At 39.4% G+C, this 18,431-nt stretch overlaps 1 protein-coding gene across 1 annotated transcript in view; it reads left to right on the top strand.

Moving 5' to 3' along the window:
* Positions 1-18,258, top strand: part of LOC136416994 (neuroligin-4, X-linked-like) — an 80,862-nt gene extending 62,604 nt beyond the window's left edge. The window contains exons 4-10 of the mRNA XM_066402461.1: positions 9,051-9,197; positions 9,256-9,512; positions 9,562-9,745; positions 9,848-10,362; positions 11,155-11,306; positions 13,091-13,209; positions 16,971-18,258. Of these exons, the coding sequence (XP_066258558.1) occupies positions 9,051-9,197; positions 9,256-9,512; positions 9,562-9,745; positions 9,848-10,362; positions 11,155-11,306; positions 13,091-13,209; positions 16,971-17,974 (2,378 nt within the window). The 3' untranslated portion in view covers positions 17,975-18,258. The remainder of the gene's footprint in view (positions 1-9,050; positions 9,198-9,255; positions 9,513-9,561; positions 9,746-9,847; positions 10,363-11,154; positions 11,307-13,090; positions 13,210-16,970) is intronic.
* The last annotated feature ends 173 nt before the right edge of the window (positions 18,259-18,431 follow it).

An 18,431-nucleotide genomic window follows, 5' to 3' on the forward strand; every position in this document is an offset into this window, starting at 1 on the left:
TTTAAAATTATCTACTTTTGCTGTTCTTAGTTCTATCCACAAATTACTTATTTGAAAACTCCATCCCTTCATCTGCCCAATAGTCTTCTACGTGCACAAAACTGAATCCCTTATCCATCTAAATAAGGAATACGTTTTCGCTCAAAAATTATGAAACTCGAAACCTTAATCGCTCTAACGAACACTATTTATTTTAATACAGAAATTTGCCAATCAAATTTATCTAAATATTTCCGAAATCCTCCTTTGCTCATCTGCCTGATACATTCTCCGCATCCGAGTTACTAAACTCACATCCATCATCACTCTATATAGCAGAATTTTTCTTTACTTTTGATGAAATATATGTCTAGTTTGTCTTACCTACGCATATTGATCGTATGCTTCTCGAATTTAATAATATTTGAAAAATCCTCTTCTGCCTCTGTCCGATAAATTTCCATTGACCTCGAAGACTTGGCAAAGGCCTTTGGCACGGGCATGTTTACCAGGCCTGTATCTAAAGTTATAAATTAAGGAAACTTACTGCGGAGCTTCGCTGCTGTTTTTCTTATTTTTCTCTCTCCGGACGAATATCTTAATTATAGTGCCGCTTAATTGGATCGCTTTGAAAACACTCTCAGTTGATTATTGCTCCCGCTGCTAATTGCTCTAAAATTTATTGGAATTCTTTGATATTAAAAAAAGTTTAAATCTGTTGGGATTTTAATCTGAATGTCGAAAATTGTTTGATGCAATTTCGTATTCGATGCGGTATTGATTTTCCATATAGGATCAGCAAAGCTTCAATTGAGTTTCACGTCTAACAGAGAATTATTAAATGTATATCATAACGTCCCCGATTTAGTAAATTAGGCAGCTAAATTTTCAATAGTTTAACCCTTCAATAGAGTCCCAAAACCGACACAAAAGATAAACCGGTTACAACATCTGTTTGAAAATAATAAATTCAAATCTAAAATATACGGCTTAACGCTTTATTAAACCCTTTGTTTCCCATTGGTTTCCATTAATTAAGCACATAATAAAAGGTGGCGATCCTTTCTATTCCCTTTCGGACTGACTTACTCTGGTTGGATGTATTTGCAGCCCTTTGTTCCAATAATCCTGGGAAAATAAACTAATTATCATAGTTATAGGAAGTCGATCGAAGGCATGTTTACTATCCAACATGAAAAAGAAAAGGTTCTCATATATGGTCACTAAATTCCGAAGGATCGGATGTAAATCTGACTGAACGACTGTCGATATCTATAGCTGCCTAAAAAAAACAAAGAAACCATTGAATTTTGGATGAGATGAGGGATGATTTTCCGCTCCAAAGATATCGTTTTCTTTATATCGGAGGAGCGTTTTCAATTTTATTTGTGCCCCTTCTCTCTTCGCTTCTCATCTAAAGTAGATTAATAGTTTTCATTTTCCAGGAGATTACGTGTAACCCTGGCTTCACAACAAACGATAATAATTACTTCTGGCGGTTTAATCACCAAGTAATGTTTAGAATTTTCGCGCCGAATTGAAGCTAAATTACTTCTGCCATTAGAACTTATGGCTGACAAAAGATTGATTACCGAGTTCGTAATAACACATGAAGCCTTATCTAAGAACTCAACCCTTCAAAGACTAAACGTTCAAAGTTGAAACGACCCTCTTGAAATTAAATTCGCCCCTCAGGCCAACAATGAGCACATTTTTCCCACTTTGCCTCCGACAATCCCATTTCCATGATGAACTCGCCCTCCCAACGTAGCTTCTCCTTTATTTCACCCCCAAGAAACGACTAAAGAATATGAGGATGCCGCACACACACACACACACACACACACACACACAAAACTCGCTCCTGATTATTATTATCCGAAGAAGCTTGCAATGAGAATGAAAATAAACCCAGAAAAGTGACGTAATGTTCGACATTAAAATAATTGAGGCAATTATCGTTAGGGCTGCAAGCTTGGGAATGAGAAAGTTGACGGAGTTTATCAAAGAGAAGGGGTTCTTTTGGGGAACTGCCTTTCGGCTAAGGGATAAATCTTGTTTCTGGTTTTGGCAGCCAAGTTGATGGACTTTGATTAGAGTGGATGAGAACCAATTTTGTGTTCGGTTGAATGGCTTTATTTGAATAAAAATTAAAGGAGAATGATGGCATTCTCGTCATCTAGGAAAAAAGAAAACACTTTTGCACTTTGCACTCAAATTGAATTTATATCGTTTCTTGGAAGTGCTTTGATCCCCACATGCATTGAAGGTTATGAAAAATGTCATGAGCTTGCGGCTGCTTTATCTGCTCTCTTCCGTTTGAGGCAAGTTGAGTTATTGCAAAGCAATAAGTATCAGGAAACTCCCGCCCCTCATCCGTTGAAAAACAAGACCAGTTCAAATTGAAAAGTTCCTCGAACTTCCGCATGTCCTAATGACAGTGTAATAATATTCCCACACCCTAAAATATTCATTAAAAGGCCCATTATCGCCTAAGCCCATGGTTCCGCTTTAATAATCAATGAATCTCCTTTTGCAAAGCACTTTCCTCACATCAGGAGAACTACCGCGATAAATCCTCAAACAGTGAGTGAATTATTTAAAATTTACGTCCTTCATTGGGGCAAATTCCTAGGGTATCGTCTGGGATTTCCGGGAACAATAGCTGGGAAAACAACCATTATGTATTGCTCCTAATTGGTAACGAGACGCTAAAACTCTAAATCTAGAAAATTAAGGGACAAACCGAGTAGAAAATGCTGTTCTACTTGTATAATATCGCAAATTTATGTATTTGCTTTTTTGGATAAATTAGTATGCGTTAAGCTTAATAAATGGTCAATCGGTGTATTTATTTGTTGTCGGTATAATAGAAGCTTGCACCAGCATAAATATTCATTATTTGGTAACCTCTAAATAATAAATAATTTACTCCTAAATTTGGTAAACAACCCTCGTAACAAAAGGGTGAAATTGTTGTTTTCTGAACTAATTGCAAAAGCAATATTGGGTTATTTCAGGGCGATTTCACTTAGCATAAAATATGGAAAATATAGGATCCTCCCCCTGCAATCTACAAAACTCCGTTTACGTTGTGTTGCGTGGTTATTTCCAGATCATTATCCCGGAAATATGCCTGAAATACTTGCCTAGATTCATGTGGAGTAAAGCTTGAGGTTGGAAACAGCTGGAAAATAAATTTAGAAGCCAATAATTAAGCTCTAAAATATGCCCACAAACGATCACAATAAAATTAAGTTCAGAATTACATTCTCATAATAAGAGATAATGATCGGGGTTTACAGCCTTAATAAATTTTTGTCCGCCTGCCGAAATACCCCTTTATCTCAGGCCCGATCTTTGCCATGGCCTCATAACGCGATATAAATCTAAGTTAATGGCCTTTAGTGTAAGCACGGCCTTAAATTTCCACTGCGATCTAATACTGATTAAAAATAATCTCCGCTAATTGGAGAGCTCAAAGTACTCTCTAATTGTGCAATTTTCATTACTCTTGATACAGAATCCATACATTTCTTCTCATTACTATGTAAGTGTCTGTTCAAGCACTTTAATTCTGTGTAGAGACACAAAAGACTTTATTTCTGCAACTAGGTTATAAAAAGTCTCTTTCCTCCCCAGCGATAATAAACCAGGGCTATTTAATCAGCAGCGTCCGAGTTAACTAATTACATGAGATGAAAAACTTTTATGTTAATGGCTCCTGCGACTAGTCATTTTAGAGCTTCTTTGCTGCAGACATGAAGATTGAGGTATTTATTTCATTTTCATTTAAAAGTTAGTTTTTATTGTGTGAGCAATTGTAAGAAAAAATATGAGAAATTTTGGTCCATTATTCCTCTATATTAAAGCGAAATTTTCATCCGTTGTTGAATTGAAACATTTCTGCACGTAATTTCATATTGACTATCTCTCTCTAATAATTAAACAAGTTTTGTAGATTTAGTCTTCCATTAGTCTTCATTGCATTATAAATCAACTTCCTTACAATTCGACTTTTATAGTTTAATGTCTCCAATGCTGTTTCGTTTCCTCGTAATTGGCTCATTACATCTGCCCCTAAAATAACCCCAAAGTTTAATTTTCCCAATGCAAACAGTCGGAATGGATTTTTCGATCCGGAAGGGGCGAGCGTCACCCCGGAAATGGAAGAGCAACCGGTCGGTCCGTCGATTGATTTTAAATTTCCATATAAATTCGAAGTTTTCCAGTTCGAAGGTGCTGCTCGGGCTGCTCAAATGCCAAGTCAGTCGTCAAAATGAAACGTTACTCTTGTTTAAGAATTTCAACAAGTCCCTTATTCGCTCCTATAAGTTCCTCTCTTAAAGGGAATATATTTGGTACCAGAAAGTCATTCTTGGATAATGGGAGTGAGTACAAACTGAAACGATTACCTTAATAGTTTCAAGTCCCTAATTAGTGATAAATTAAAGGGGTGTCATCGCCATAGAGCTGACGAAATTGCCGTAATGGCCGATTCAAACTACGATCTAGAATTTATGAAGCCGACGTTGCAATCCTCGTAATGGGCTTATTTGCCAATTGAACTGTACCTAACTTTGGGAGTATCTTACTGACAGAACCTATTAATTACTTAAGTTGAAAGTGCTGCTGCACGTCAGACGAATTAATTAGCATTATTCCGAGAGCTAATGATTAGCTTGGTTTCTTCAAATACTAGAACAACAGAGGATGCAATTGATTCTGGTCTTAATGGTGAATGCGCCGAGAGAAATATTTAAGTCAGTCAAGAAGGAACGGAGTTGTTACAGAAACATCTCCTTCCACCGGATTTCCTTCCTCTGAACTTCTCATTCATGGATTTTCCACCTTCCTGAGCATTGATACTTCTCTGAATTTGTTCATTATTAAATATTTTATCGTATTTATTGTGGACTAAATGGTAAATGTGCGTGACGTTTCTTTAAGGTACGTTGCCCACTTTGCGGTAATAGCAGCCTGACGGTGACGTAAATGATGTACCTATTTACTGTACTCATATCGTCATTAAATTTTGAAGAGTCAGTTTAACAGTGTTTTACCCGAATGACGCTATTTTTTCTCCATTTATTTTTCATAGACTCCTGATCCTCAGTCAATTTTCCCTATTATAACATAAAACGGGTTCGCTTCTATGTGTCTTAAATTGGTTTAAAAGGTTAATATTCTCCATTTCGTTCAGTTAGAACAATAAATTAGCATAATCGATTCCGTGCTGTTTTTAAGTCCCCGTTTATTTTCGGTCCAGGAATGTTCAACAGAATTTTAAATATCCATTAAATTCCTTCGAAAAAATATTAATGAACCCCCGGGTGCCGATCTTCGATTGATAGTTCCGTATTAATTAAAAAGGGTCAGAGCCACACACGCTGAATATGCAATAATACCATTCCAGCGGTTTAATAAATAAAAACGCAATCTGCGAAGCTGTGCCGTTTTTTCCCCGATTTCTTTCGCTAAATTAACCCCGCGAAGTTAATGAATCCCTCCCTCATAATTCATACATGCAATTTATTCGATCCCATATCGGAGATCCAATCAAAACCTACAATTGGACTCGAATACTAGATTACACTTGTGGAGATTGATGTTAACAGTGTCATTGTGGTTTTAACGAACACTATTTTAGGGTTTTCGCTGTGCACTGAAATTCGCGATAAAAGGCCTCGATCAAATATCCGGAAGGCAAATTTACACGGGGCAAAAGTTTGCGGTTTATGAATATTTCGTTGTCGGGTTTTGGACAAAAATTCAAGCCCTGTTTGGCCAGGAAATTGACGTGAAATTCGGTTCAATGCCCGGCTAATTAAGCAAACATTGGAAAAAACATAAGTTGTCTTCCATTACGTCCACCTGCAGCACGGAATCCTAATGCAATAAAACATCTCAGCCTTCAGTGCCGAGCAATGCAAGAATAAAATCTGGAAACTGAAACAATCCAAGTTAAAATTGAACCAATTTATTATATCTGCGCTTGCCAGAGTTGCACTCAATTTGATCACTGCCGCAGATTTATCATATCTTGCCGAAAGCGATCGTTTCTCGATGTAGACTCGTTAAAATGGCGCTTAAATGGCACCCCACAATAGCCAAATCCTTGCTGTTTACGTCCCTTTGTCGAAGCCAGACCTGTAGGTAGTAAAATAGGTGCTATTAAGCCTCGAGGCAAAAACAAAGACCCTCAAATATCCCTTTTCCATAACGGAAATTTATGACTTGGGATTACGTAGCAGGAAAATATTTTATTGAATGAACCCAAGACTTTTCCTTCTAGTTCTAACTAATTCCACTTGAAATTGGATTGCATCAGAGGGTGCTCTTAAGCAGTCTCGACGAACAGCACTTTGCTCGCAAAGCTTCTGTTATTTAAATTCAATAATAGAAAGCATAAATCAATTGAAGCCATGGGATATTGAATTAAGGCGCTTATTACGCCGTCTTGGCTTAACGAGTAATATTGTCCGGACGTAAAAATTAAGGTGGCTCACTCTGTGTCCATATTGTGTTTTCCAATTTGCTTGGCAACTTAGAATGCGCCACGGCAGTTCGACCGTTAATCTGGAAACTCCGGCGATTCCGGAGAATCTAATTTCCTACGGATAGTTAAACGAGTTTGAATAAATAACTTGGACTCAATCCAACTTGCAAAGATCGATTTTAACGTGCCCAGAGCAGTGTTTAGTATTAACAATGAACTATATCGGCGCAATGAAGAACAAGACTTTTCTAATTCCTTATTCATTACACAAGCGGGCACCAGAGTTCATTCTCCCAATTACACTAGCCTAATTCAAAATCCAATTTAAAAGCCATTAATGGCAAATTGGGGGTTTATTTGAGGGCATTTCCCGAACTACAAATTACTTTGATCTCAAGACGCCCTTTTGCTAATCCTTTTGGGAAATTAGGCTCGAACGAGTGACTCACGTGCCTCGCTCGACTTGTTCGAACACCTCACAGTGAGCAGAATATTAAAAAAGCTCCAGAAAGCTCATGAAAAAGCGACTAAACAACTTTTTACGTGGGACGTCTTCGGTTTAATACCGTTGATAGATCGCTCGACGCCAATCACCATAAAATTTCCGACGGTGACAAATAACTGCGGAGGTTGCTGATTATTTCTGGAAGGAAAATACTGGGACAGATGTTCCACGTTCGGCTAAATTGCCATGAGGAAGTGAGAATTTTGTAAATGATCCAAAGTTGGAAACTTAACGCCTTATTCGATACCGAAAAATGGTGCTATTTGTGAAGTGCCAGTTTGGACCAAATTCACTTATTAAAAACAATCATTTTAGATTCCGCAGTATTTCTATCCAAATTTAACAACACATCCTCAAGTCTTGTTGTTAAGAAAAAACCTTAAAGTTTCCGAAGTTAAAAAACTCGTACCCCTTATCCGTCCGAACAATAAAGTAATGAAGAGTGATATCGTATTTGCTATTATTTTAATGAGTCGCTTTCATAGTGCCAGTCGAGACCAAATTATTAACATTATTGACACAATAATTTGCATTTCTGCTTTAAAATCCCTTTCAGCTACAATAAAGTATCTCTCAAGATTTTCAAATTAGAAAGCTGGTGCCCCTTATCTATCTCTATAATAGAGTAATGCCAGTGGAGTTTTAAGGGCTATTACTTTAATGACTCTCTAAAAGCTGTCTGAATATATTGATTTTAAAGTGCCCATCATTTTATTCAACAAAGGTTTTCAATTCCACCTTCTTTGAAAATTGTCTCGTAATATGCAGGAGCACTCACTCTTGAACTGTAATTGAAAGTCATAAAATCATAAATTTCGCTACTCTCGTCTGTATGCATAAAACAGCAACAATTGACAAGACAATTCCAGGTGCAATTCAAAGAATTCCGCAATTCGGCCAGGTGACAGGCAAAATAATTGAATTTGGTACTGCAGCTGTAACGAGGTAGGCAAATAGAGCGATGTTTCGGTCGTCTGTTGGCGGAAGCAATTACGAATAAGTGATAGGACAAACAAGACATGTTTAACAATCAATTACCGACCCTAGGGGATGAAATTTAGATAAATATTTCATGCGAAAGCATGGAAATAAAAATCCGAGCAAGGGTTTTTAACCCTCCTGTAGAGGTAACAATTTTACGTGTACTTAGCCCCGCAAACATCAAAGACAAATGACCGCGGCTGATTAAAAATTTATCGTCCTGCGAGATAGGGTTTGCCAGTAGGAAAATAAAGCCGCGCACCAACACGAAAACGAGATATTTACCGCTGCGCGTTTCTTCTGTGCTCCAGTCCGCATTTTAAAATTGCTTCTGCTATTGGATTAGGTTTATGGTAAATTATTCAAAGGAAGTGATGTAGTGTAGGATTTGGCTGGATTTGCAGCCTTAGGGGAAATTTTCAAAAATGCGCTAAAAAGTTGTTAAAAATGTGTCCTGCTACCTTTGATTATAACTAAAAAAAAGCAAAGAATTAAAATGCATATATCAATAGTCAAAAGTGTCAACACCCACAGGTCTTAAGAAAATATAATTCTATTCAATTTGGTGGATGTGCTTCGTTCCGGGACAGAATTTTAATGTTTGGCACAGCTCCTAATGGATGGCACCACTGACAATTTCTTAGCAATTTTCTGCAATATCTTAAATGGGTCTAGTTTTCCTTATGTTTACCCTTTTTCATGTTAGATGGCGTCTCTGTGGATCTTTCATATTCTTTCTGAAGTGTCTTATTTAGGCTCCGTTTCCTGAGGTGTAGACTGAGATATTCCGTAATTAAAGAAATCTCTCCTTCTGCATTTACACGAATTAACAATTCTTCAATGCCACATTCAGTTTTATCAAATATAACCGAAACTAACATTCGTAAAACCAACAAAATGGCCCCTTTACAGCGACTTCGAAGTTTAATTTTCCGCTGCAAAGCGCCGCAGTCGAACTTTCTTGTAAAGTTTAGCTACATACAAAGTAAACTAGAGTATTAATTGAGTAGCATGCTCCACGACCCTCTTTTATTATTTAAGCCTTGGCTTCAAGCATGACTAATCACAAACCTAAATCTCTTTCAGTTTCGGGGGAAACCCGCCATCCTGTGATAGTCTACATACACGGCGAGTCTTTCGAGTGGAACTCCGGCAATCCTTACGACGGAAGCGTTTTAGCCTCCTACGCTGATTTAGTTGTAATTACCCTTAATTATCGACTAGGAATTCTAGGTAATTATCTCCATAATCCCTTTTAAATTGCCGAACTAAATTCTAATAATCAAACAAGGTTTCCTCAATGCCAACCCAGCTCCTCACCTGAAAGCCCGAGTGGCAAATTATGGTCTGATGGATCAGATAGCAGCCTTGCACTGGATCCAACAAAATATCGCCTTATTTGGGGGAGACCCCTCGAACGTAACCCTTGCAGGGCATGGGTCAGGGGCAGCCTGCATTAACTTTCTTATGATATCTCCTACAGTAATGCCAGGGCTTTTTCATAGAGCTCTTTTGCTATCTGGCTCAGCCCTGTCTTCATGGGCTTTGGTAAGTCTATTCGAACATTCGATAATGTTAGCTGACAGGTTCTTTCAAGGTCGAAGACCCAGTGAATTATGCAGTAAAATTGGCTAAGGAAGTCAACTGTTCTATACCAGAGGATGTTGGAAAAGATCATGAGCAGATAGTGGATTGTTTAAGAGAGACGCATCTAGTGGAGCTCTTGCAGGCTGATGTGGCACCCCCTGCCTACCTCAGTGCATTTGGACCTAGTGTGGACGGTAAGCTTTCAAATTGTATAGCATTACCGGGAAATTACCTTCATTCCGGCAGTTATGAATAGACTTACAAGACACTATAAATAAGTTTTAAAAAATTTGCAGGAGTGGTTATTAAGGCAGATTTTGCAAAAGAACTGGTGACTTACTTCAAGCCTCAAGATTTGCAGAACATGGTAGGTTCGGGCAATACCAACTTGAAGCGCAGTGAAGCCACGCTAATGCCCAAAGGATCCAACCCTTATGATCTGCTCTTCGGGGTTGTAACCAGCGAAGCCCTTTGGCGGTTTTCCTCCAATGACATCCAGGCGGGGTTCGAAGGGGAGCGCAGGGATAAAATCATAAGGACTTATGTGCGCAATGCTTATACCTATCACTTAAGCGAAATTTTCTTTACTGTGGTTAACGAGTATACGGACTGGGAACGGACGGTGCAACATCCGATTAACACGAGAGACGCGTGCGTCGCGGCGCTTAGTGACGCGCAATTCGTTGCGCCACTGGTTCAAACCGGGGACTTGTTGAGTGCCAAACCGCCGCAGCCCGGGCAGGAACCCACGGGACCAAAGACCTTCTTTTACGTATTTGACTACCAAACAAAGGACGGAGATTACCCTCAAGTAAGTTTCTATACCTTTGAATTCGTTTAGCGCAGGTGCGCAAAATATTGCGCTTTGAAGTGCCAGGAGCCATAGATTTCATAAGGATATAATTCTGATTATAATGGCTAAATTGACAATTGCTTCCTCTATAGGATAACTGCGTATTAGACATTATCGTCAAAGGGGTAATAAATAATTGTTCCTAAATTTCCGGACTTAATGGTAAATGTGCTGAGGATCCTCTGAGAAGAAATTCAATGTGGCAGCAGTGACTGCTAAACAACCAATTAGCTGTTGAACAACAAATTTAACTCCAACAATTTGGGGATTAAACTCGAGTGAGTTTCTGCGAATTGCATAATTTTCAATTCGTTCAGGTTAGTTCAGGTGCGCAAAATATTGCTCCCATCTCGAGCATCGTTTACCGAACACAATAACGTACATTCAAGACTGGATGTCTTCGCCATAAATTTTCTCGGATTTATTTGGGACGCTGCGTCTGTGATTGAGTTTCCACCGTTAAATAAATGTGCACTCGCACGGAGATTGATGCCGCATTATTTCCCAGTCTTTTGTTTATTAGTCCTAGGCCCGAGGAAATTGAAATAAGAGAACGTCATTTTTTTATACGTGCGACGTAAGTGGAATGATAAATGTGCGTTTAGATAAGGATCGTTTCTGGTAAGATTAATAGTCGCCTTGAAAATCCGGCTTCAGGATCAATAATGGCATTTCAGCCTCCGGACGAGTGTATCTAGATAGATCTTTTTACCGTTAGGTATACATGTCGTGAATAAACTATTTTCGCAGAGAATGGGTACGGTCCATGGCGAAGAACTGCCCTATCTCTTCGGAGCCCCATTGGTGGACGGTTTTAGCCACTTCCCGAAAAACTACACCAGATCAGAACTAGCTCTTGCCGAGTCTTTCATCATCTACGTGGCTAATTTCGCTAGGACCGGGTAAGTACGTCTTGATATAAACTAATCTGCGGGTTATCTCGAGCTGACCCGAAATGACCAAAAGGCGAGCACCGAAACCATAAGGACGTGGCCATATTGCACTTTAACGATACGGCCGACCGAGCAGTTTGTTTCACGACGTGATTTTGTGTTGGCGCGCATAAAGTGCACTTTAGAGAATATGGAACAATGTTTCGGCAAATTACCCTCAAGTCATACGGTTCTATTTTTATTCTTCCACTTTCCATAGTGTGAAGCCGGAAAATGAGGTTTGGGTTTGTTTATGAGATTGTGCATTACGTAAAGTCAGCAAAGAAAGAAGGGAATACTGTTATAATTAGTAAGGGGAGTTGGAGTGATGCGTATTCTTTTCCTTCTTAAACTACTGGACCGCCACAAGCGATGACTGTTTTTGTTGTTGAGATACGTTTCTTTAAGTGAAGGGTTTGAAGGCAATAGGCAAAATTATCCCTTTGCAAGGATGTTGGAAAAAAGACTTTATGGAAAGATGCTATTGTGGCAATTTGTGTGGTCTCAGGACAATATCCAAGAATCGAACCCTGTAAGAAATAATTTTAAAACAACTAAATTTAGTTAAAAATTTCTACACGCCTCTTTTTTTGAAAAATTTAAAATTTCAATTTTGGCCCATCTACACAGGAAGTTTATCTACATATATATGATTTGAAGAAATAAGAGGCCTAGAGAGACCCACAACTTGGCAAAAGAACTCGAAGCTAAGTTTTATAATTTTCTAGAAAAGTTGGACAAAATATAAAACTTTTATATTATTTTTGAGAGTGAAGTAATGCAGGCGCAAGTTTCGACGAGGTGTCATTATATATCCTCAAGCATCAGCTTTAAATTACCCTATTTGTATGTCCATATAAAATGTTCCACTGAACCGAATTATTTAAACGCCAATGTGAAGAGTTCGCTCAACGTAAACTTCGGTTCTCGGTTAAAAATTGTATTTTAAGGATGTAAGCGAGAAGACGGAGTTTTCTACATCACATCCGAATTATCTGTTAAGAGAACTGATCGCCCTTTTAAGAAAGAATATATTCCTCCACCATTTTGTCAAGACTTTTATCTACAATTTCGAACTTTTGACAATTTTCCAGATGTAAATCATCACTATGACGTCTAGACGAATATCTCCTCCTATTTCCAATCATTATGCTCAATATTTTTCTCTGCCATGTGATAGGAAGTCAGAGTTCTATTGAATTCAGAATTAAAGGTAACATTACCTATAAGTAATTTTTCTCTCGAGAAAAACCATTCAATTGCCTTTCAATGTCTTGACACAAACACTTAAGAGCATGAAAAATCATGGAGATCTCAAGCCTCATGTGAGCAATTTCGCACTGTCGAAATAAATCTCACTCCAACAGCGATAAGGTAACCGCTATGCTAAACTTTGTCTTCTTTATTATTCGCAAGAGAGTAAACTTCCCTATCAGCGTATATTTCGGGTGTAGTTCTGCCGATTTCGAGCGTGCCAAACCCGAGAAACAATACTTGAGGGGGTCAGTTTTAATGAAAAGCTTGGCAAGAAGGCACGTAAACGGGTAAACAAAAGAGACCCGCTCGAGAGCAAACAGTGTGTCTTCTCCGAACGTGCCCTGCACATCATTTCAGTGTTTGCTCGATGGCTGCTTTATTGGGAACAAGAGACTACAATGCAGCAAATAAAGTAAACTGGGCTATATCAACCGTGACGAGGAGTTTTTGCTGACTTAACAAATGTGCGTTCTTGACCTGTTTCATTTTTTTTGCAGGAACCCCAACGAGCATCATAAACAGGACACGGTTCTGGCAGCTTCCAGGGAAAGGAACAGGTTCAGATCGATCATTTGGGACGAGTACGACTCTGTGCATCAAAAGTATTTGGAAATTGGTAAGTTCTTTCGTCGGAACAGTTTTTTAATTGTGCCGAACCACAGGCTGAAAAGTTTCTGGAAAATAATCCAGTCGTCGGCAGCTGGCATCGTACAGCTGCCAGAAGTTGTGGCTCAAAATATTACGCGATCAGACTTGGAAATTTACTTTACGTGGCACTCGAGGTTTTGTTTGGAGAGTTCAGTTTTTGTAGCTTTACAATACCATAGTGCTTCTTATCTCAGACTTGTGTAATACTTTCCAGCAAAGACTTGGCAGATTCTAAAGCGTTTTAAACGTAACTTCAGACTTGAGTTTCTGATATTGTCATAAGTCCCCTGAAAGTCGCCATTTACGCAGCAATTAACGCAAGAGTAACTATTCTCCTCGTAAAAATGGGGGGTCTCGGAAGCGACGATGGCACATCATTCCAGCCGAGTCCTACACATGTATCCAGCTCAATGTTAGCATCAATATTCAAAACGCGCCTTGTGAAGACCATTTATTATGTCCCAGAAAGCGTCCTTTAAACGCGGACCAATTTTCGGATGGATACACGGCGGGGAGATTGAAAGGGCTCTCTAACCCGTCTCGTAATTTTTCTCGCCCACGGCTGGGGGTTTCATAAAGTCGCAAAACACAATTTCGATTAGAAGCAGGAGGCCATAAACCGAGACAAATCGTTCCAATTTAAAGTTTCGTCGCTTATCTTTGTTTATTTGTTTGGTTGTCCCCGGTTTTGGCTGATAATGGCAAGACGAATTGGAGATAACGGGCTGTAAAAGAGGCGCTACGAATGGCCTCCAGGGCTCAGGAATCCGCCTCTCTATTGTGCTTTGAGACTGATTCCGATTCTACAGTTTTCCATTGGGATTCGCCACAGAAGATGTGTTTAGTTTGAGAAGATGGTTCTCAGATATCTTCAATGGCTTAAAATTCAACAATTCCTGGAAGGTTTTGTTGTTGGTTCGTTTTATTTGCGCGACCTATTTTCTTCGCTAGCTATTTTCAGTTGTAAATTCAATGGAATAATTGCAGAGTAGGGGATTCTTTTCGGTATCTCCTCATTATCTCCTTTTTAAGCTTAATACTTAATTATTTAAAGTGATGGGGGAGTAGAGTTTTATAATTTCCCCGGTTTCTGGCCCGCCCCCTTGTGAATCCACAGTCTCGGCTTACTAAAGTTAATTAACTTAATTAATATTTGTTTTTTGCAATTTCAATTTCTAGCTTCACGTCAATATTTTATTCCCGGTATCATCGGCAACAACAATACGTTCACGTGATCTCAGAGTATTTGAGCTGTTTTCACAACAAGCAATTAAGGTGCTACAGGTTGAAAAAATTGAAAGGCCTCTCAAGCGTTTTCAAATTACGTTCCTCAAGTAGAATTTGAAACAAAAAGGGGCTCTCTCGGATCTCCGTGTTGTTCTAATTATTTTTTAATTAATCCCTTCCAAGTGCGAAGAAATAAATCAACGACGCCATTCATCTCAGTAATTGCGTTCGTATTGTAGTTTCTATTGGCCGAACCAATAACAAAAGAACGGTTCCAGCTGATTTATCAGGGCCGATTTTGTTAAATTTATTCTATGCCCGTAACCCGTTTTGATTACCTTTTAAAAACTATGAGCTGTTGCTGGTAAGCAATTACGTTCTGATTTATCTCCATATAAAGGGGGATTTATTTGCCGGCCGGATGGTCTCGTTGATTTATTAGGGCGAGATGCGGAAGGGCAAAAACCTACCTTGTTGGGTCATTAAAAAACGTTGCACAGCATTGAAAACGGGGGCACGTCTCCGAGGGAACAGGCCTGGTTTAATCGCAAGCGCACGGAAAATTGCCCTTATTTACAAATCACTGAGGTATAAAAATCTGTTTCAATGCGAATTCTAAAGGACTTTGTCTACATGACGTAACAAATGGTTTAGCCTGGGCAGGGCAGAATATTGATGTCCAGGGACGATCCTGAATTAGAGCTGACACGCAAATAGATTTCTAAATGAAGTAGTCTTAACCGGCCTGCACATGTGTCTTGATTTAACTCGATAACTTAATTTACTGCTATATTGCTTCCAGTCCTAAAGATGCATCCCAATACGGACTCGAAATTATTGTTTCGTCCACTGAGACCAGACGATAATTTAAAGTTGAATCACGCCCGGATTCGACGTGTCCCCGCTCAGAGCATTAATCCGCTTTAGTAATGAAAATTGGGTTAGTTCAACTTGTCCTACAAGGTGACGTGACGTGGGGATTGTTAGAGTATGGTCCCGGCTAATATCCCTTGATAGGTCTTTAATGGCTGTCTACAACTTCCGCAAAGAAAGCCGCAAGGCCCTAGCAGGGAGTCATTAATAGGGTTAAGTGACTGCTCGGGGAAGTTCTTCGAACAGTTCATGAATCCTGTTGAAAATAGATTTAACTTGAGGGCTTATCGGGAATATTAATCGAGTGTTTGTTATGATTTCAAGGCAGCTCAACTTATATCAGACTCAGAGTTTTCTGCGCAAAAAGTTTTAACGAAATTAAGGTAGTTTTCGGAAGTTTGTGGACAAAATGGTGGAGTTATCTTTCACATTCAACAACGGAAAACTTTTTTCAAATACAAAACGCTTTTTTTAAATTATGTTGCTCTAAAGGAACATATTATATATCAACACATTGTCTAATATTCCGCTTTTCCTGTTTTTGTGGGCAAATAAAGACTAAAACACCTTGAGAAATAAGATTTCTTACGTTCAGATTTATTGCAATTTTAATGCAAAATTTGTAATTTCAATGTTTTTCCTAGGCACAAAGGTCGCTTTGGGGACGATTTTAAATAAAGGATCTACTAAAAACTCTATAAAACGTCCAACTTTTGAAGCCTTAACTTGATATTCTGTGATGAATAAGCGACGCCACCGAGTTAAAAGGGTTTTAAGGACCTAAAAGGACCTGCCCTTTTAAGAAGTTTAAAATGTTAAGTTTTTTTTCCAGAACACGAGGTGCTGAGTAGGACTTCAAATTAAAAAAAATATTTAAAAAAATGTTTCCACATTGGAAGCCCTCAAGAGACCTTTTCGCCGATAATTAGTCGCAAAACTTCTCAAATTTATAAAAAACAAGAAACTTTATTGAACTTTTTATTTGAACTCTTTCCATTTATAATTGACTTAAGTTCACTTTTCGCCCTTTTTCCACAACAGTTTACGCAATTTCAAACCCACACAATTTCCTAGAAATCTTGCATTTCATCTATAATCACTTTGAGACTTTTACTTCTCAAACATTACAAACCAAACACCTCTCCATAACACTTGGAAGCCCTGCAGGTGTTTATGCGTACGCTTAGCGCCCTAATAAATCAACACCGCATCTCAAATCAGCCGGAACCTCCCTCAGCAGATTGAGCAGTAATACGAACTGGCCCATTTATCCCATACTCTGTACATATCTGATAAGCCGACAATAGTCCGCTTTGGTATATGCTGATAAGCCCGCCGGACAACATTGACCCTGTTTATACAGGCGCTAAATTTACGAGTGCTCTTTGAAATTTCCCTGCCAAGCAGGTAAAGTACTTGACATAAGAAAAGCAAGCATTTGTCTTTATGTTGGCAAAAGCACGAGACTGTATACATAAACTGGCTCTTTGTAAATCCGTAAACATAAAACGGCCCTTCCGGCTGTTACGCCGAACAAACCGATAGCTTTCAGGGCTAAATCTATTGTATGTAGTAGAAGCAGCGCTCGGCTTTGTGCGTTTGAATATTGATTTATTTTATTTGTTGCAGGAATGAAACCCCGAATGAAGAACCATTTTCGAGCTCACCAGCTTAGCGTGTGGCTGCGTCTGATACCGGAGCTCCATCGCGCAGGAATGGAGGACGTGGTGGCTCGTCACAACTTGTTCCGGAACCACAACAGTGCAGACTTATACGATGGGGCCGTAAGGCCTGATCCTCTGAGCAGAGTCAGCTACTACGATCCTACAGTGGAGCTGGTCAGGAAACGCCCGAACGCGACCTTAAGTGCTCTGGAAGTACCTACCACTGCGGATACTGCGGCTGTCACCACCTGTCTAAGCATTGCTCCCACTGGATATAATCCTCAAGTGATTTACCAAGGCCAGGCAAACCAAACCGACTCTTTGGCTTCTTTGGAAGCTGCAGGATACGCGGCTTACAGCACTGCTTTGAGCGTCACCATCGCTATAGGTTGCTCCCTGCTGATCCTCAACGTGCTGATCTTCGCAGGAGTTTATTATCAGAGAGACAAGACTCGCATGGAAGTAAAAAATTTGCAACAACAGCAATCGCGCAACCAGCAAACTTTCGAAACAATCTCCAAGCACCAACACTACCATCTGGGGCAAAGCTCCAACATAATCGTTGACGTGGAGCAGGATACTTCTGCGATGATCATGGCTGCCAATGCCCAGCAAGATTACCACGCTATGAATAAGGTGCAGCAGCACTTTTGCCCCAGTGCAATATCTAAGACTTTGCCCAAAAACGCCTCCATGCAGACTCATCACCAGTACAATCAGGCTGGTTGCATGACCTTGCCCAAGAACGTGACGTTGATGAACAACACCATAGCGGAGATGAAGCAACAACAGGCGGCTCAGCCGCCAAATGGTAACGTGCCCATGCCCTTGACTGTCCCTAAACCCCCTCCACCTCCAAGGGCTAAGAGCCCCGAGAGTCAACCATTGCTGAGCACTACAGGGTACAATAGCAGCGCGAAAGGGAACATGAGACTGCCTCAGGCCGCCATGAGCGAGATGAGGGTGTGATAGTGTTGTTACAATCAGAAACTTTTGTGTAAATAAGTACGTTTTTGGGGTGCCACGAGTTTCAAATTTCAACGAAAAGCCTATATGGTAACTTTTCTAAGAATTAGGTAATTTTATGTGTAGCTAGCGCGTGTATAAACTTGAAAAAGACGTTTTCGCTGAACTTTGGAACGTTCTAAGTACATTAAGACTTTTATAAGCTGAGGGCCTCTATGGGTCTTCGGCAATGTTAAGTTATATCTACCTAAGCGACATTCTTAAAATATATTATTAAAAATTCTCTACTCGAAGCGTTTTAGTTCCTTTTCACCTTTGGCAAGGTAAGTTAAACATGAAATATAATTTCCCCCACTCAGCTTTATGGCCATAGCTACAAAAATAAAAGGAAATCTCACGTAGCAGTGAAGCTAAAACCATCGAAAACCGATGCTCTTGCAGTTAGAAATCGGCTTATTTC

The sequence above is a fragment of the Euwallacea similis genome, chromosome 26 (genome assembly GCF_039881205.1).
Source record: "Euwallacea similis isolate ESF13 chromosome 26, ESF131.1, whole genome shotgun sequence".
NCBI lineage: Eukaryota > Metazoa > Arthropoda > Insecta > Coleoptera > Curculionidae > Euwallacea > Euwallacea similis.